Raw genomic sequence first — 21,003 nt, 5'->3', positions numbered from 1 at the left:
AATCGTCTGTATGCTTACCTGCAGGGTAGAAAAACCATGCATGCTCGATAACACTTCGCCTCATGCGTGGTAGCATACAATGTTAGTCTGGGGTGTAGCAAGATGGCGGCGATGGAATCGAATGTGACGAGACAGCGGCTCGTCGTAGTCGATGATATCACTGCGTTCTTGCCATTCAAAAGAAAGGCGGGTTTTTGTGTGGTCGTGTGTATACACAGCTTTTCAGGGCAAGCCTGCCAGGAATCCCGTCGGGAAAACCGATGTTTTTTTCCCCCCGACGGGATTCCCGGTCGTGTGTACAGGGCTTAAAGGAGTTGTAAAGGAAAAATTGTTTTTTGCTCAAATGACTGTTTACAGGGTATAGAGACATAATAGTTAACTGATTCCTTTTAAAAACGATTCAAAATAGATAAAAATCAATCATATAATGTACCTGTAGTTTCAGTTTAGTTTTTGCATGTTATCCTGCCTCTGTGCTGTATAGAGCCATAGAGAAGTGATGGTTTGGAAAATGAAACTAGAATCTCCCAGTACTGTGGTCCTCAGGAAACAGACAACCAGGAAGTGTCCAGAACAGAGAAGAATTACAGCAACATCAGAGTAAAAACGAACAATGAGGACATGAAACCAGGACTGCAGTAAGGTAAAGGAAGCTATTTAGCTGGAAAATGACCCTTTAAGGCTACTTTCACACAGAGGAGCTAAAAATAGGGTCTACAAAGTGCCGCTACTCTCACTCCAGTGTGAAACCCCAAGTGCTTTTATACTGGAGCGGTGCGCTGGCAGGACGCTAAAAAAAAAAAAACAGACTTACTGGCCAGATCACCAGGTGAAAATAAGAGAAAGAAAGCCTAAAAAAGAAAACGAATGCCGATATCAGATCTAGGAATTGGTAAGCTGCAATATAATAGGTGTTTGCTTAAGGGTTTAGTACTGCTTTAACCACTTGCCAACCAGCCCCCGTCGTTATAAGGCGGCAGGTCGGCACGTTCCTGCAAATTGCTGTAGGTGTACGTCGGCACCTTTAAGATCGATAGCAGGCGTGCTCGCCACGCTGCTCGATGGGGGACCCCGATCTGTCAATGTAAACAGACAGATCCCTGTTCTGACAGGGGAGGAGAGAAAGATCTGCTGTTCCTAGTGATTAGGAACAGCGATCTGTTTCCTCCTCTAGTCAGTCCCCTCCCCGCACAGTAAGAAACACCTCCCAGGGGACACACCTAACCCCTTGATCACCCCCTAGTGTTAACCCCTTCCCTGCCAGTGACATTTACACAATAATCAGTGCATTTTTATAGCTCTGATCACTGCATAAATGGTCCCAAAAAAGTGTCAAAAGTGTCCGATCTGTTCGCCGCAATGTCGCAGTAGTGCCAAAAAAATATTACAGATCGCCGCCATTACTATTTTGGTACCTTTTTGCACAGTTTGTCATATAACAAAACATGCCTCTGCTAACAATGTTTGCGGTGTCATTAACACAAAATACCACAAACCCCATGCGTGTCCGGGCACATTTCCTAAATGTGCAAAAAAGGGGGTCCGCATTTCCTAAGTGTGCCAGCAGTGTGATTGGGGCCTAAGTGGGCCCTTCCACAGTGCAATTCAGTGGAAAATAAGGCAGCCTGTCTACTATAGGAGACGCAGGCTGACAAAGCTGAGCTAAAGTCTGTCCTATACTGGTCGTCATTTTTCAGCTATGACTGAATTATTCTGAAAACAAATCAGAGTCGTTATAGGATCGCCGTAAATGGCGCTGCCAGGACTGTCGTTCTAATGCTCCCGGAAGCCCCCAAGGCCCCGCCTTTCGCGCCGTAAAACGCGACGTCGTAAAGAATAAACTCCCGCTCCAAGATGGCGGCGGTGCCAGACGAGGCGAGTACCTCGGTGAAGACGGAGCCCGAGCTCCTGGAGGAGGTGAAGAGCGAGAGCCTTTCGGGGCCAGTTACCGAGGAGCCAGCGTTGGGAAATGGCCATGGCGCCTCCCCGAAGGCCGCCAGCTCTCCGCTGCCTCCTCCGCTCACCACCTCGGAGCCTCCGGACCGGCAGACGCTGCTGGCTGTCCTGCAATTCCTCAAAAAGAGTAACCTGCGGGAGTCCGTCGACATCCTCCGCCGGGAGTGCGGCCTGGAGCCCGAGGGGAGTCCGGCTCTCAGCCCCAGCGGACAGCCGACCTCCGGGGAACCCGAGAGCACCGAGCACAGTCTGCTGAGCAGAGTCACCGCGGGGAGCGCCGCCATCTCCTCCACTGCCGCCGGGGGAGCCCCGACCGCCGTACTTTCCGCCGCGAAAGGTGAGGGGGACTGACTGATGTCTGTGCACACACTGCACCGGGAATAGAGACCGATCCGTGATCATCTCCGAGAGTACGGAGTGTTAGAGGGTAGAGAGCCAGGCATACACATAGTCTGCTCTATGGTGGCCGTGCACTGTACGGTCTACTCTATGGTGGCCGTGCACTGTACGGTTTGCTCTATGGTGGCCGTGCACTGTACGGTTTGCTCTATGGTGGCCGTGCACTGTACGGTCTACTCTATGGTGGCCGTGCACTGTACGCTCTGCTCTATGGTGGCCGTGCACTGTACGCTCTGCTCTATGGTGGCCGTGCACTGTACGCTCTGCTCTATGGTGGCCGTGCACTGTACGCTCTGCTCTATGGTGGCCGTGCACTGTACGGTCTGCTCTATGGTGGCCGTGCACTGTACGGTCTACTCTATGGTGGCTGTGCACTGTACGGTTTGCTCTATGGTGGCCGTGCACTGTACGGTTTGCTCTATGGTGGCCGTGCACTGTACGGTTTGCTCTATGGTGGCCGTGCACTGTACGGTTTGCTCTATGGTGGCCGTGCACTGTACGCTCTGCTCTATGGTGGCCGTGCACTGTACGGTCTGCTCTATGGTGGCCGTGCACTGTACGGTCTGCTCTATGGGGGCCGTGCACTGTACGGTCTGCTCTATGGGGGCCGTGCACTGTACGCTCTGCTCTATGGTGGCCGTGCACTGTACGGTCTGCTCTATGGTGGCCGTGCACTGTACGGTCTGCTCTATGGTGGCCGTGCACTGTACGGTCTGCTCTATGGTGGCCGTGCACTGTACGGTCTGCTCTATGGTGGCCGTGCACTGTACGGTCTGCTCTATGGTGGCCGTGCACTGTACGGTCTGCTCTATGGTGGCCGTGCACTGTACGGTCGGCTCTATGGTGGCCGTGCACTGTACGGTCGGGTCTATTGGGGGGCCTTGAGGACTGGAGTTGATAAACACTGAAGTAGAGGGACCGTACAGTAATCAGTAAATGTAGTAATCGTGGGTGTGAATGAGGCCTAAATCCTGCTTAGATTTGTACTTCTAAGTAGTCATATATTGAGTTTGACAAGTTCTTGTCCATATTATAAGCAGATGCTTTAACTGACTTGCATGACTTGAAAAAGGAAGCATTCAGATAAATAATGCAATATTCATATTAGTACTGGTGTGTTATATGCAAGTTAAAATCTACTCTCCTTTTTCTCCCCCCCCAAATTCTAATTAGTAAAGTCGATCTGTTTTCTTTTCAGGTACTTTGAATAGCGGCCCACAGGACCAGCCAGATGTCAGTGCTGTTCTGTCTGCTTATAACCAGCAAGGAGATCCAGCGCTGTATGAGGACTACTACAGTGGCCTAAAAAGATTCATTGAGTCTGTACTGGACTGTCATCGTGCAGAGTTATCTCAGCTATTCTACCCTCTCTTTGTGCACATGTACCTGGAGCTGGTCTACAATCAGCATGAAAATAAAGCCAAATCTTTCTTTGACAAGTAAGGAATGTTCCAAGCGGTGTCAGTGGGTTTCCAGATTTGAGGGGTTGGAATAATCTTCCTAGAAAAGGAATGGGCAGTATTAGTTTTGGATTATTAAGTATAATGGTGTTCATTTTCTGATATGTAAATTAAATCGCAGTTGAGCTCTACTATAAAAGTGTGTGTTTAGTAAGAAAACTCCAGTTCAGATCTGAAAAATGAAAAGCGAAGTCCAGCACCCATATTTAGTGTTTACATTGAAACATGGTTACGTTCCCCAATCCACCCAATATTGACATGAATTGCTGGGTTCTTCTCTCTGCAGCAACTTATCTTTTGAATTTGGTGTGACTATTTGTGACTGCCAGCACAGCCACGCCACCCATTCACAGGATCTGTGAATTGAAGACCGCAAGTCCCGCTTGCCACTGTGGCAATAGCGCTCATGCATGGTGATGCCCTTGTAATTTATTGATACTTTTTCAGCTCCCTAAGGGTAGGTCCTACAGATTTGGGGCTGGAGGAAGAGTCTGCATGAGCCTCTGCATTGCTCCTGCGGTCCACTAATCTCGGTAGCAATGCTCTGCAGGTTCTAATGTGTATATTTTTCTTTTCTTGATGTGGGGGTATTTATATTTTTTCAAAATGGTGGACTGTCTTTTTAGGTGCACTAATTAAGTGATTTATAAAAGGAAATAAAAGTTATACCTATCTGCATTGTGCAATGGTTTTGCAGTGTGCAGTCTGGGGTACCAGAAGAGCAGAGAGCCAATGTTCTCAGGTACAGCGATGGATCGAGATTGTGCTGAGGTAAGTATAAGTGTGGCTGAGGGAAGGAATGCATTAAGGTAAAAAATAACTTCTACCTTTTTTAGAACCCTTTCCGATCTTCAAAACAGCATGTCATGTTTTTTCTAACAAGTGCAGAGTTCTCACAGCTGGAAAAACCAAATCCAGGCAGCCTGCCAAGTTTTAATACAACACACAAGTGGAAACAAAGTATCTTTTTGTTCTTTTATCAAAGGAAAGAGCTCTGGTGTGTAGACGAAGAAGCTTAAAGGGGTTGTAAACCTTCCCGTTTTTCACCTTAAGTATAATTGCCTTCGAAAGTCCCGTGTCAAACGCATTTTATCTCGGCCCCGTCTTCTCAGCTCTTCATTGGATAGATTTATAGCAGCGCAGCCATTGGCTTCCGCTGCTGTCAATGAAATCCAATGACGCAGGGGGCAGGGCCGAGTCCCGCATTCGTGTCTATGGATGCAAATGCTTAACTCAGGAGCGCATCCGCAAGGTAACACCATTGGCAAAGTGCTTCCCAGAGGGGCTCATCTGATGCATGGAGGAGCCGAGGGAACCCAGATGCCTTGGATCGGGACCACTCTGTGCAAAACGAGGTAAGTATGATGTTATAAAAAAAAAAAAAAAAATTGAACCTTTACAATCACTTTAACCATTTAAAGACCAAACCTTTTCTGACATTTTTTGCTTACAAGTAAACCATTTTCTGCTAGAAAATTACTTGGAACACCCAAACATATTTTTTTTGGCGGTTGCAATATTTTGTCACACTATATTTGCGCAGCGGTTTTTCAAACACAATATATATATTTTTTTAATTCCACTTAAATTATAAAAAAAAACCTAAACAGCAAAGTTAGCCCAATTTTTTGTATAATGTGAAAGAAGGCTGCAAGAGAAACATGATCTTCTAAGCAAAAAAAATGTGATTCTCATTTTACACAGAATCGTGCACATTGACTGTTGTGCTATGTAGTGAAAGCAACCCTGCCATAAGTACAAATATAATTATTCTTTTAAGGGCCCATTCCAGGCCAGTTTGCTCGTGTTTTGCCTTGGGGTAGCCCTTATTTAAATGTCACCCAGTGCACCACAATGGACCCAAAAACTGCATTCAGCATTTTTGGCAATGGGGTGCAGGTGCGTTGGCAAGGTGTGTTGGTGTGCTATTCATAATGAATGGTTCTTGTGCACAAAACATTGCAGAGCATGATATGCTTTAACATAGCAATTGTATTACTGTGAAATATATTAAGGGAAAAAGCACAAATCCTTTCATTTTGATTCTATCAATTTAGAGTGTATGCATATAATTAAACATGTATCTAACTTGTTACAATTTTCTGTTAAAGATTCCATGGGGACCAGGAATGTTACTATGAAGATGATCTCCGCATTTTAGCCAGCCTTACCACGAAAGAGCACATGAAAGGCAATGAGACAATGTTAGACTTTCGAACAAGCAAGTTTGTGCTAAGAATATCCCGGGACTCCTATCAGCTGCTTAAGCGCCATCTACAGGAAAGGCAGAACAATCAGATATGGAGCATAGTACAGGAACACTTGTACATTGATATATTTGATGGCATGCCACGTAGCAAACAGCAGATAGATGCTATGGTGGGCAGCTTGTCTGGGGAAGCCAAGCGTGAAGCAAACAAAGTCAAGGTGTGTACTTCAAGCAGATAGTATATATGAGCTGAACAAGCCTCTTGGTGGTAGATGTGTCCAGGTATAAGTTGCTGCTCTAAATGTTTACTTTATTTTGTAGGTGTTCTTTGGCCTTCTGAAAGAACCAGAGATTGAAGTCCCTTTAGATGATGAAGATGAAGAAGGGGAAAATGAAGAAGGAAAGCCAAAGAAAAAGAAGCCAAAAAAGGACAGCATAGGCTCAAAAAGCAAGAAACAGGATCCTCATGCACCGCCTCAGACTAGGTATGTTAAAATATTTAAGGAACTGTTTGTTGAGCATCTTCCAAATGACTGAAAGGATCTTAGAATTTCACTGAGGAAGTAAGCTTCCCACTTTTTGATTCATTCAGTTCTATTGACTGACACACTGGTTATGTCCATGTCTAGGAAATTCAGCACATACAATTGAGTTGCTTTCAGCAATGGACGTTAAAACTGAACTCTGGGCTAGCAGCTTAAGCTCCTTCCTTGTACATATTCTATCTGTGTATTTAGCTGTTTAAGTATGTGTAGGACTGTACAGTCTTAAAGGGGTTGTAAAGGTAAAAAAAATGTTTCCCTAAATAGCTTCCTTTACCTTAGTGCAGTCCTCCTTCACTTACCTCATCCTTCGATTTTTGCTTTTAAATGTCCTTATTTCCTCTGAGAAATCCTCACTACTTGTTCTTCTGTCTGTAACTACACGCAGTAATGCAAGGCTTTCTCCCTGGTGTGGAGAGCCTCTTGAGGGGGGGGGGGCAAGCAGGAGTGTCAGGACGCTATCTACTTTGCAGCTAGTGAAAGGAGCTGTGTGTTAGTGGGTGTCCTGACATTCCTATTCGCCCCCTCCCCCCTCAAGAGGCTTTCTCCACACCAGGGAGAAAGCCTTGCATTATTGTGCGAAGTTTATAGACAGAAGAACAGCAAGTGAGGATTTCTCAAAAGAAATACGGACATTTTAAAGCAAAATTGAAAAATGAGGTAAGTGAAGGAGGACTGCACTAAGGTTAAGTAAGCTATTTAGGGATTTTTTTTTTTTACAACCCCTTTAGGACAGCATAGTCAGGTGTATGGCATTGGTTAAAACAGAAGTAAAACTTCCTGTAGACTTTGTACCTAAACGTGCGCCTAGGCGTACCTATAGGTAAGACTTCGTGACCCGCGGCTCCCACGCGCATATAGCTCCAGCCAGTCACACAGCTGAAGTCCGTGGCCCCAAATGGAAGACAGGCGAAGAGGGATGCGGCCTCCAGCATGGACGATGCTGTCTTCGTTTGTAGGCGAGTATGCGATGCATACTAGCACATTGTTTGTGCCTTTACTTTGCAGGGAAGAAAAAATATCAGTTTACTTCCTCTATAAGCAATAATTAAGACTGACAGTAATATCCTTTCCACCCCATAGCAGAATGATGAGATTATCTTTTGCTCTCTCCTATTGGCATGTTTATTATAACGCTTGCATTCAGCACACCTGATTGGCTCCCTGTCCTGCTCTTCATTGTCCCAGTCTGGGTGCTGCTGTATAGGTGATTGTAGAGTTTGATAGTAAGTCAAATTCAGCGATACACGCTAGTTGTGTTTTGAGAATACATGTATGGATTTATTAAAGCCTAAGTTTACCTATCTTGTGGTGCTGCTGTCCTCCATTCACCAAAATCTTCCCACTCTGATGCCTCCTACCCCCTCAATGGTAATCTTCTGGTATGATAGCTGTTGGTAGAACTAAGAGGCTGTGACTGGCTCTCAAAAAGTGCCCGACTATGTCTGCCCTTTTGACTCGGCTGCTCCATTCCACGAAACCATTGTTACAGCTTCTAATGAATAAAACATGATCTATGGATTGGAGGGGGGACCCATCACCCACCTGTCCTTAATTTGTAGATCCCGTTTTCATTCATGGAAGCAATAGTATGAATTTTGTCAAAGCAGCCAAGTGGAAAGGGTGGACATAGTTGGACATTTCTTACGAGTGCCCGCCACCGCCCATTCTACTAACCCCAGTTGTACTGGCAGATTACAGTGGCTGGTGAAAGAGAGGTTGAGTTGCATTGGAGGGAGGACACCTCTCAAGAATAGTAGTGTCCCTAGTGCTGATAATGTTTTTTTTTTTTTTTTTTGTTAGGCTTTACGAATACATAGCTCCACTAATTTGTGTCCCATTTTTAAATGTTAACTCCATCAAACAGAGCCCTAAAGTCGGGTACACTATGAAGCAAAGTCATGTTTGATGGCTGACTTTTATTTTATTTTATTTTTTTAGAATTCCTCTTCCAGAGCTAAAGGATTCTGACAAACTTGATAAAATCATGATTATGAAGGAAGCTGCCAAACGGGTTCGCCTTGGTCCTGATTTTTTGCCCTCAATCTGTTTCTACTCATTCCTTAATGCTTACCAGGTATGGTAAATTGAATCTTCCACTAGATGTCATGTTCTGGGTAAATTGAATCTTTTCCCATCTAAATACTCTTATGCCTCTTTCACATGGACAGTAGGCTCTACTGCCCCTCCAAGAAGTGATACATGGTGGATAGCTTTTTCAGAGGCAATTTTACTGGCAACACTGCTGTCTCCTCCTGAAAGCCTGTGTTTGCTAATTTTCATTCCAAAGTGGATTCCACTTTAAAAAAAGAATGTGTTTGGCATGTGGTTGCAGTGCGGTCACTTCAATGGGTGAGGTTTGGCAAGCAATATGTGCTAAACTTGATATGCGAGTTAAAATTTCTGCACTGTGAAGCATTGTGGCTTCCCTAATGTGAACAGACCCAATCGGCCCTTAAGTCACATTGTAGGTGGGCAGTTTGAGGTAGATTTTAAAGACAACTGTCATCTATTTTTATTGGAGCTTATTATACCCTGTACAAACTTTTTTGGTTTGGTCGTAGATCAGATGCCGAAGAAACAAAGGGGATAATGATTCACATGTGAGTTGGAGATGCCCGAAATTATTTTTGGTATTAGAAGGAGGTAGTGGGAATCATTGAGCAGAGCTTTGAAGTTAATATGGAACTGGAACCAATTCAATGTGTACTGGGATAGGGAGAGGGGAAAAATTGGGAATAACCAGCTTTTGAGATGCCTATTTCAGGCAAGGAGGTTGATTGCACAGATGGCAAACCGCTCTCCCACCATCCAGTGAAGAATGAAAACAAAAAATAAAACATTTGAAAAAAATCTGTAGACAGTGGCGGGAGAAAAGTAATATCCATATATATTGAATAGTTGAGAAAGAAGGGAAGAGATGATTTAAAGGAGTTGTAAAGGAAAAAGTTTTTTCACCTTAATGCATTAAGGTGAAAAAACTTCAGAGTATACCGGCCCCCCCCTGACCCCTTGAAATTCCCGTGCTGGGTCCCGACATCCTCTTTGCCGCTCAGCCTGGCCGCTGATTGGCTAGAGCGGATGGATTGAAAGCAGCGCACTCATTGGCTGGCGCTGCTGTCAATCACATCCAGTGACGCGGCGTGCCGAGGGGCAGGGACCGAGTGATGCAGTGAGCGGCTATGGCTGCTCGCTGTATCATGGGAGTGTGCCAGTAAAGGACTACACACAATGCGAGCTGTGTAGTTCTTGCGGGCAGGACCAGAGACAGCCGCTGAGGGACCCCAGAAGACGTGGATTGGGGCCACTCTGTGCAAAATGAGCTGCACAGTGGAGGCAAGTAGAACATGTTTGTGATTTTTAAATACATTTTTTTTTTGTTTACAACCCCTTTAAGGAAATAAAGGTTAAGTGGGAATGATGGAGGAATGAAAGTAGATTGATGTGAGTGAGGGACAAATGCGTTGGACAGAGGGAAGCTTAGCTGGAGGAAAGTCAAGGGAAAGATTGTTGGAAGCGATACTCCAACTATGCGGAATGGGGAATTATATATGGTCCTAAAGAGATATCATGATTATTGTATTTGAATGTTCTGGGGGAGGGTGGCAAGGTCTATGTGAATGTACAGATGTTTATTGAGAAAATGGATTAATAAAGATATGAAGTAAAAAATAACTGCTTGGTTTTTACCGCTGACCAGAAGCCTTTGTGAATTTTTGCCTAATTTTGAAAATATCTTTCTAAAGTAATGAACTTTCTAAAGTAAAGCTCTGATTTTATGCAGGGTTTGACCGCAGTGGATGTTACGGATGATTCCAGCATGATCGCAGGAGGATTTGCAGATTCTACCGTGCGTGTGTGGAGTCTAACGCCGAAAAGACTTAGGGGTGTCAAAGGCACAGCTGGTAACTATTTTTTATTTATTTTTGTGAAAATACATTAAATGTTTAAGAAAACATACTGATTATAATACAAATAACATACCTTTTAGATTTTCCTGTCAGCGGTAACAAGTCTTGCTATTACAAATGAGCTTCAGGTTTTGTTTTCATTTTACAGTGTGTGTGCATTTTTTTTTTTTTTTTCTGAAGTATTTGTGACCAGACGTTGTCAACAAGAGGACATGATGGAGTTTATGCCTTCATTCACACTTTTGCACACAATATACGTCATGCTGCTTCTGAAATGTCAGCAAAGTATGGGTTAAAATGTATAATGCTTACCATTGGTACCTCAATTGAATCAATTATTCCTTGCAGTGTTGAAGGCACCACTAGTATTAAGCATTACACATATGGGAGGTGCATGTAGCTCCTTCTCCCCACAGCTAAATGAATAGTGGCCATTATTATGGTCAGGAATACTGTGTGTGTGTGTGTGGTTTTTTTTTTTTTTTGGTAAATACTGTTTTTAAACTGATTACTAATGGACCTATTATCTTCATTAGATCTCAGCTTGATAGACAAAGAATCAGATGATGTTCTGGAAAGAATTATGGATGAAAAGACATCAAGCGAGATAAAGGTTTTATATGGTCACTGCGGACCTGTCTATGCAACTAGCTTCAGTCCAGACAGGTGGGAAATGTTATGTTTCTTATTTAAAATAAAATAAAAAATAAACACGTTATATACTTACCTGCACTGTGCAGTGGTTTTGCACAGAACAGCCCAGGTCTTCCTCTTCTCGGGTCCCTTGCCAGCCCTTCTGGCCCCCTCAACAAGCAGCTTGCTATGGGGGCACCTGAGCCACTGCTCTGTCCATTCAGACATTGAGCTTTGGCTTGGTTCCGCCCCCTCTTCTCATTGGCTCTCTGACATTGACAGCACAGTCATATTGGAACAGGAGGGGGCCATCCCCAAACTGTTTACACAAAGTTGGGAGCATCAAGCTGTCTAACCTAACATGTCTTTGAATGCTGACGCCTTCCTCTGTGAGATTAGGCACCGATGTGGACGAGAAGACCTGGCTCTCAGTCTCTACTCCAATTCATCCCAAAGTGTTTTATATCGGTTTGAGGTCAGGACTCTGTGCAGGCCAGTCAAGTTCCGCCACCCCAAACTCTCATCCATGTCTTTATGGACCTTGCTTTGTGCGCTGCTGCGCAGTCATGTTGGAACAGGAAGGGGCCATCCCCAAACTATTCCCACAAAGTTGGGAACATGAAATTATCCAAAATGTCTTGGTATGCTGGTGCCTTAAAAGTTCCCTTCACTGGAACGAAGGGGCCAAGCCCAACACATGAAAAGCAACCCCCACACCCAATGATTTGGAACAGTGCACAAAGCAAGGTCCATAAAGACGTGGATGAGCGAGTTTGGGGTTTAAGAAATTGACTGGCCTGCACAAAGTCCTGACCTCAACCCGATGGAACGCCTTTAAAATTAATTAGAGCGGAGACTGCAATCCGGGCTTTCTCGTCCACATCAGTCGCTGACCTCACAAATGTGATTCTGGAAGAATGGTCAAACATTCTCATAGACTCACTTCTAAACCTTGTGGACAGACAGCCTTCCCAGAGGAGTTGAAGTGGTTATAGCTGCAAAGGATGTGCCAACTCTATTGAACGCTGTAGCGGACTAAGAGTGGGATGCCATTAAAGTTCATGTAAAGGCAGGCGTCCCAATACTTTTGGCATAGTGTGTATTTTAATATCTGCAGTATACTTTTGTCATTGGTTTTATTGAATTTTGATCATTTTTATTCGTGTCTGCTTTAGGAATTATTTATTATCAAGCTCAGAAGATGGCACCGTCCGTTTATGGAGTCTTCAGACATTCACCTGCTTGGTGGCATACAAAGGACATAACTATCCAGTGTGGGACGCTCAGTTTTCTCCATATGGATATTACTTTGTGTCTGGAGGCCATGACAGAATTGCTCGGTAAATTAACATTTGTATTTAGTTTTTCCAATGTCAGTCCTGCCTTATATTCCATTGTGTTTATGCATCATAGCTGGCATTCAGTGCGAGGAGAAGTGTACTTTTCAAACAAAGGGCATGTATCCCTTTTGCGTGTGTGGTATAAAAATCTATGATGACCTATGGAGAATATGTAAATTATTAAAAGGGTGGTGCCTGAATTATAGTTGAGTCAGTGCCTCTAGTCGATTACAGCAATTCCTTGTATATAGCAAGCATAGTAATAACATTTTAGATTTTGCTCACACATTTTTTGTAGTTTGTGTTAAACTTGTAACTGGATTTTATTTGGTGTATAATTAACCGAGTGGCTACACCATTGTTTTGAGCAACAGCTAAGTCTACACTGGGTTTCTCGGGCATATAGCTTCATCCTTGGAGCAATGAGGGTATACAGTGAATGACTATTATTTTTGCACCTGGATGAAGTGATTATTGTCCTTTTTTTGGGTTAAGATTTTTTAGTTTTACAAACCGTAAAACAATCCCAGTTAGAGTAGATGTTCTGTTCCCTCTCTAATCCAGGTAAACATACGATCTGTCCTCACACTAAACATGATATCGGGTGTCCAGGCTTCTGTTCTGTACACAGTTTGCATACTAATTTTCCTACCTCCCACCTGTGGGGACGGTTCAAACATCTCTCTCCCGCCATTCAGTATATTTTCTGTGTCTGCAGTTACACTATAGATAGCCCTATAGAAGTCAGAGGAACTAGAGCACAGGTGCAGCCAGTGGAAGGTATATATGACCCACAGTATGTAAACGGTGTAGTGTCCTGTGAATTGAGTTTTACGTAAGTGTATCTGAGGGGTTTACATTAGGTCAGGGTGGGTTTGACGTGCAGGGAAAGACAAAGGCTTTGTATTCGGTGCCAAATTTCCATGTACACCTGCTGATTTTATTTCTTTCCATGTCTTACAGTTTATGGGCAACAGACCATTATCAGCCTTTACGTATATTTGCTGGTCATCTTGCAGATGTTATAAGTACTCGTTTTCATCCGAATTCTAATTACATAGCTACTGGCTCAACGGACAGAACAGTCAGATTATGGGATGTATTAAATGGGAACTGTGTGAGGATTTTCACTGGACACAAGGTAATGATTGGTGTGTTTTAACTTTATTTTCATACAGTACCTTTTTACGGTCACAATACATTGTGTAGGAAAATTATAGATTTAGAAAATGTTCAATTAATGTATGAGATCAGTTACTTCAGCCTGCCAATCACTATCTTTTAATTGAGATCACATGTTGCTACCATCATGCTGTGGGCATATTTATTTTGGCATTGTATGGCCAGTAACAGAACTGTCAGCTTTGTCAAGTAATCTGTGTAGGACAGATTAGAATAAAGTGATTGTGGGGTGCCCGTTTTTTGCTAGTGTCCTTGGGTGAATAAACTTCTCTGGAGGCACTGGTTTCTGCATTAGGGGCATATAGTGCAATGTGTGAAGTTGGATGCAGTGTCGCATGGGTCTAGGGCTGTAGTATGTTTCTATTGTTCCCAGGCCTGACTAGCAAAACCTGGTCCTTATTAAGCTGTGTTTGTAGACAACGCAAGTAAGGCTTTCTCTGTAAGACCCCTTTCACACTGAGGAGTTTTTCAGGCGGTACAGCGCTAAAAATAGCGCTGCTATACCGCCTGAAAAACTCCTGCCCAGCAACCTCAATGTGAAAGCCAGAGGGCTTTCACACTGAGGCGATGCGCTGGCAGGAGAGAAAAAAAAATCTCCTGCTAGCAGCATCTTTGGAGCGGTATGTATACCGCTCTTTCACCGCTTCTTCCCATTTAAAACAGGAAACCGCGGCAATACCGCCTGCAATGCACCTCTGCAGAGGTGCATTGCGGGCGGTATTAACCCTTTATCGGCCGCTAGCGGGGGTTAATACTGCACAGCTAGCGGCTGAATCCCGTGGCAAATCCGACGGTATAGCGCCGCTATACCGCCACCGTGGCTCCCGCCCCAGTGTGAAAGAGGCCTTAGAAAGAAAGTTACCGCTCCAGGTGGATTGTGTTAGGATGATTAGTGTGGTCTCAGGAAATCAAGGGTGCTGGCAATGCACAAGGCAACAAATGGAAACAGGAAAATATGGACAGCTGCACTCCAAAAAACCTTGATGGTTGTCTTTATTTAAAAAAGGAAAAATGCACTAAAAGTCACAGCACACAACATGGGAGTAAAACAGCTGATGCGTTTCGCATTATAAATTAGTGCTTAATTATAGCTGACAATTATAAAACATCACATCTAATAGCAAACTTGACGTGATTAATGCTAACCCCTGATAAATCAAAACTAATTAACCAATGGGGTTGCCAGATCTGAATCCCTAACCACAATCATCTGTGTGAATAGGTCTCAGATCGCTGAAATTTAACCCTGAAATATCTGGAATATTGGAAAATATATAATGAAAAACGAATATAATGTTTCTCGTGTAAAAAATTCAGATACAAAAAAGTAGTTCATATTTAAGTGTGTGTCTAGTGATAAAAGACTATTATTATAATAACTGTGTATACACACCCATTTGACAAATAAAAATGCCCTTTGTGATGTGATTTTTATAGTGAAAATAAAAGTGAAAATTAAGCAGTGAAAAAGCTAATAGTGAATTCTGTTCGCTTCCAGGAACTAATAAAAATGATTGTGTATTGTGCACTGGTTTCTGCATTAGGGGCATATAGTGCAATGTGTGAAGTTGGATGCAGTGTCACATGGGTCTAGGGCTGTAGTGTGTTTCTATTGTTCCCAGGCCTGACGAGCAAATCCTGGACCTTATTAAGCCCAATGTTTGTAGACAAGGCAAGCAAGTCTTTCTCTGTATATGGAACACTAGCTGCAAGGCCTAGCACACTATTATTTAAGGCACTTGTACAGCGCTGTCAATTTATGCAGTGCTTTACATATACATTGTACATTCACATCGGTTCCTACTCTCAAGGAGCTTACAATCTAAGGTCCCCAACTTACATTCATATACTAGGGCCAATTAATCTACCAGCATGTCCTTGGAGTGTGGGCGGAAACCCACGCAGGCTCAGGGATAACATGCAAACTCCAGGCAGGTAGAGTCGTTGTTGGGATTCGAACCAGCGACCCTTTTTACTGCTAGGCACTGCTAGGAGAGAGTGCTACCCACTACACCACTGGTGCTGCCCCACTGGACCCTTTAGTGGGCAGAAGATTTGGGTGTTTGCATTTATTGTACTTTTTTTTTTTTTTGGTCTCTAATGCCTTTCAGTGAGCAGTTATAACTGGTAGATTGCCTCCTATCTGGACTTCTGGCTTGAGGGATGGTATATAACGGCGTCTCATCTCCCTGATGTTTCCACCCAGAACACATGCAGTATGTTGCTGCATCCTTCCTGCTGCCATCTACAGAAACGCAGCCACAGGAACTGTCTCTATTCCTGGGCTATAGTGGTACCTGAAGATTGGACAATATGCAACTGTCAGCAGACCCAAAAACGCAAGGGTTTAAAGGTGGGGGGAAGCCTGCTCCAATTTGTGGACATTTGGAGAACAGTGGTGCAGGACAAGTGGGTCACCACAACAGTGTGCAGAGATTACAAGCTGGAATTAGGGAGGTTTTAAGAGCCAACATTCCTGCAGATCCTCAAAAGAAACCTATTGTTTTAAGCGCTAGAGCAGTTGGTGCATCAGGGAGTGATCGTACAGGTTCCGGTGTCCGAAAGAGGCACATGGTTTTATTCAAACCTGTTGACGGTTCTAATGCCAAATGGTGACATAAGGCCAATCTTGGACCTAAGATCCCTGAACCAACATCTGTTAATCCAATCCTTCGGGATGGAGTCAGTTTGCTAGGTAGTAGCCTCGCTTCAGATGGAACACTTGGCCTACATCGATATCATGGATGCGTATTTACATGTGCCATCATAGGTTTCTTGGATTTGTAGTAGAGGAATGTCAGTTTGTAGCACTGCCCTTAGGGCTTGCCACAGCACTGCAGGTGTTTTACAAAGATCCTGGCACCCCCCCCAATCCAGTACACTCCTGATTGGCTGAGACAGACCAGTGGCGACGTTGGCTCCCATGGCTTTCAGTCAATCAGGGGAGAGAGAGGTGGGGTCATGTCAAGGATATATGGAGCTCTTACTTGGGTGTACCCCTGTAGCAAGCTGCTGGCTGAGGGGCACTCAAGAGGGACCCAAGAAGAGTATCTGGGCTGCTCTGCAAAACAAACTGCACAGAGGAGGCAAGTATAACATGTTTGAAGGCTTGTTTTGTTAGTTATAAAAAAAACAAAAATCACTTTAAAGCTAGTTCGGTGATCACATCTAGAGACTGTTAAGCTGTCATATAACCCTTCTATTTTCTCCTGGGTTAGACCTAGATAAAAACTGTTTCTTACATAGACCTACTGAGCGCTCTAAACGGCTGAGTATTATGTTTTTGTTGCCTTTATTGTTCTTTAATTCATCTTGTTTTTTTCTTTGCAGGGACCAATTCATTCATTGACATTTACTCCAAATGGAAAATTTCTGGCTAGCGGGGGCACAGATGGCAGAGTCTTGCTTTGGGATATTGGCCATGGTTTGATGGTTGGAGATTTAAAGGGTCACACTAACACAATCTATGCACTTAAATTTAGCCGAGATGGAGAGATTTTAGCATCAGGTATGTTTGCAGAGTATTACAAAGTCTTGTGTACTTTAATAGTTGCAGGTCACTACTGTATTCAGACAGCGGATTCTGTGGCTGTCTGAATACAATAGCCAAGAAAAGATGGGATTTTTGCCTTGATTCTTTTATTGGGTCAGCTGGGGAGCTTTGGTTGAATTTGATACTTTGTAGTGAAGCTACTAACATTCAATTAGCACCCCCCCCAAAAAAAAAGTTTCTTCCTGTGAGATTCTAGGGGCCCATCATTTTATAGCTGATTCAATTGAGACAAAAGGAAGAAAGCCAACTTGTTTCTAGGGCCACAGAATCCCCCTTCATAAGGGCCTGGCTGAGAGATAAAGAAAAGCTTTGCTAAAGGCTTCTAAATATAAAGGCTCGTGGAAAGTGTTCTTTGTCAAATAAGGAGCATTATTTGTTGAAGTTGACATGTGCTGTTTTCTTTATTATAGTTTTATACATTTTTATACTCATCATGCAGAATTTTTTTATTAAAATTATGCTTCAATCATTCTAGATCCCATCAGTACATGCCACTGTCTCATTTAAAAATGCTGTTTCTGCTTTCCTTTACATATGTAGTTGGAGGGGGGCATGCTACTTCAAAGAAACTGCTGACTAAGGATGAGCTCTGGTTTGTTTCCAAAGCCCACCAGGAAGTTGGCACGGCACTGCGCTAATCACAGGCAGTGAGACATTGTCCCAATGCGTGGTTGCAGAGATCGGGAGATGTCTCGCTGCCTGTGATTAGCGCAGCGCTGACTTCCTGGCGGGCTCTGCGAACATGCCTGAGCTCGTCCTTACTGCTGACCTCTTAATCCCTCTTTATATTGCAGTTTACCGGACAGGTTGGATGCAAGCTACAAGTGTGCAACCCCCTCCCCCGCTCTTGGGGGTTGTTTCCCTATATTCTGACAGCAGTACGCTGCAGCTATGTAGTGGTTTTTACTATAATGGATTTTAACTGGTGGGCATTGTATAACATTGTAGATGGGTCAGGAGCAGAACTGCTTTTGCCATGTCTATGTAGTGAGTGTAGGAAATTATACTTATGAATGGTACTTTTATTTTAATTACAATTTTATTTTCTATTTAGGATCTATGGATAATACTGTCTGTTTATGGGATACAGTAAAAGCATTTGAAGACCTAGAAACTGATGACTTTACAACTTCTGCAGGACATATAAACTTCAATGAAAATTCTCAAGAGCTTCTCCTAGGCTCTTATATGACAAAATCTACTCCTGTTATTCATCTTCATTTCACACGGCGAAACCTTCTTCTGGCTGCTGGAGCTTTTAGCCCACAATGAACAATTGCACTTTCAGGATGATGCAAAATAAATTCTTCCGTCTGACTCTTGACTGTCCAATCCGGGGCTGAGACTAAGTTATGCAATGTTACCAAATAGGATTTTGATGTCAATTTTATTGCAAGACTCTTGCATTCTCCACACTGCCTTGTTTCAGTCCTAAACTGACAAGCAAGAGGAATTGTATACAAATTCAAACTGGTGCTGTGCGCATTTGACAGTTATAGTTTTTTAAGCACTGAGTGCTTGTATTTATGTAACTAACAGGTAATGCTTCAGCATTTGTCCATGCAATTTCAGAAGAGTTATAGATACTGTATCAGTGTGAAGGCAAGAACATATTTGTTGGTGTATACACTTCCCTTCTAGCAGTGCTAATGAATGGGATCTGTTGCTGAAAGTAATCACCCATTAAACATTAACTGCTTGTTTAATGTCCATTTGGGCCAAAGCTTACCCCCCCCCATTTAAATGATGTATGGCAATAACAGGTATGCTTGTTGGGCATATTGTATTAATATGTAGCCACAAGTTTATACAGCACTGTGTTCAGTTGTGGGATGGGGACTTCCTGTCCTGCTCCCAAAACAATCAGAATGCAAAGCTTCCCATGAATGGCTGAGCAGGGCACAGTGGCACTCTATCTGGTGTCAGCTTGTTGCTGTCCTACTGATTCAATACAGTGTTATATACTTGTGGCTACTTAACTGTCCCAAATTAACAATCTTGGAGTAAGTCTTAAAGTAACCAGGGCAGCATTGAGGTTGATGGCACACTGCTTTTTTTTTTTGCGTGGGTGGGTCCTGCCTTCCACCTATTTGGTGAGAGTAGCCACCATTCAGATCCTTTTCAGTTGGGGTAGAAACCAGCTTGTCACCTGGCTATGGCTTTAGATGGCCTGAAACATCCTCTACAAGCTGATGTTGGATTTCAGAGCTTAAAAGATAAGTTCACCTTTTTAGGATCATTTTACACTCATGTTTAGGGTGTAATGTGTTCTTATGCGCCAATGCTTTCCTTTTGTCAGATCTTATCCCTGCACCCACTGACTTTTTAAAAACGGCACAGTTGTGCGGCTTTACTCATACAGCTGTGTAATTCAATCAAAGAATTACAAGTACCATTTTCTACTACAGCACATCTACTTGTAGTTTGAATGGGCTGTCACCATACCATGCTTATATTCTATTCTTTCTCTAGCTTTGTAACTGATAGCTAGTATGGGCACAAAGCCTAGTGGAAGACATGGCAGGAGCTTAAAAGGGTTGTAAAGGAATTTTTTTTTTCCCCCCAAAATAGCTCCTTCACTTACCTCATCCTTTTGGATTTTGGTTTTAAATGTCCTTTATTTCTTCTGAGAAATCCTCGCTTCCTGTTCTGTAACTCAACACCGTAATGCGAGGTTTTCACCCTGGTGTGGAGAAAGCCTTGGAAGGGGGTGGGCAAAGGAGCTGTGTGTTAGTGGGCGTCCTGACACTCCTGCTCGCCCCTTCCACACCAGGGAAAAAGCCTCACATTACGGTGTGGAGTTAGACGAATAGGAAGTGAACATTTCTCAGAAGAATTCAGGACATTTAAAAGCAAAATCGAAGGATGAGGTAAGTGAAGGACGACTGTACAAAAAAGGTAAAGGAAGCGATTTAGGGGAAAAAAAAAAAAAAAAAAAATTTGGTTACAACCCCTTGGTCCAATACTCCTTCAAGCTACAGTTAAAAAAAAAAAAAAAAATGCATTTTGTTTCCAACCTACAAAAATGTGCATTTAGTGTGTTTTGGGTCAGCTTAGCCTTCAGATTTTACTAAGGCATATTTGCCTGCATCAAGCCTAAATTCCCTTTGTACAGGACCCCAAGCTTCCTTAACACTTGTTTAGAGCTTTTGCTTCTGGCTAAGTTGGCACTCTGGGATCTATTTCTAAAGCCCCAAGTTCGATTTTCACTGTTGGTGAACCAATTGCTGTTTCAACCCATGCTGCTGGAAGATTCACCTGCAATGAATTTTTGGTGATTTTACTGCTTTCTAAGTTCGTCCTTAAAATGTTAGTTCCTGTCATAATCATGGTTTATTTAAAAAGGTCACAGACCTCTGTATAGCCTAATACATATTTAAAAAAAAAAAATTGTAGGTATTCCATCAAAACAAGGTGTGTATTCTGTTACTTAGGCTCCAACAGGCTCATTTTAGAGGCTGCCATCACCTTGCTCTACAGTGGTGTAGAATGGTTTCAAGAAGAAACCAAAGCTTTCCACCTTTAATGTACAGGTCCCCCAAGTTGCAATTTCCCCCCTTGACAACCTTTAATGTGAATTATACTGCTCAGGAATTCATATTTTGCATGTTCTAATTATTTTAAATTGCAACTACCCATTTTTATAATGGTATGTGTCCAAACACTTGAGTGATTTAAAGGCAAGCCTTGTTATTTTTGTATTTTATTAATCCATTATGCATCTAGATTATTTCCAAACTGGTAATGCATTTTTTTTTCATAAGCATGCAAGGAGTAATCATGAGTTTTTTTTAAACCTGTAGCACATACTGCTTAAA

At 43.2% G+C, this 21,003-nt stretch overlaps 1 protein-coding gene across 1 annotated transcript; it reads left to right on the top strand.

Annotated features, from left to right (window-relative positions):
* The first annotated feature begins 1,829 nt into the window (after positions 1–1,829).
* On the top strand, positions 1,830–19,747 carry TAF5 (TATA-box binding protein associated factor 5). Its single transcript, XM_040361865.1, has 11 exons — positions 1,830–2,293; positions 3,554–3,794; positions 5,927–6,242; positions 6,346–6,509; positions 8,508–8,643; positions 10,351–10,471; positions 11,014–11,143; positions 12,286–12,450; positions 13,414–13,591; positions 16,963–17,140; positions 18,240–19,747. Exons 1-11 carry the CDS (start codon positions 1,855–1,857, stop codon positions 18,455–18,457), a joined length of 2,286 nt encoding a protein of 761 aa, XP_040217799.1. The 5' UTR covers positions 1,830–1,854; the 3' UTR covers positions 18,458–19,747.
* Positions 19,748–21,003: the final 1,256 nt, after the last annotated feature.

This window comes from Rana temporaria, chromosome 8 (genome assembly GCF_905171775.1).
Source record: "Rana temporaria chromosome 8, aRanTem1.1, whole genome shotgun sequence".
NCBI lineage: Eukaryota > Metazoa > Chordata > Amphibia > Anura > Ranidae > Rana > Rana temporaria.
Note: the sequence above shows the minus strand (reverse complement) of the source record. Positions and strands in the feature narration are given on the sequence as shown.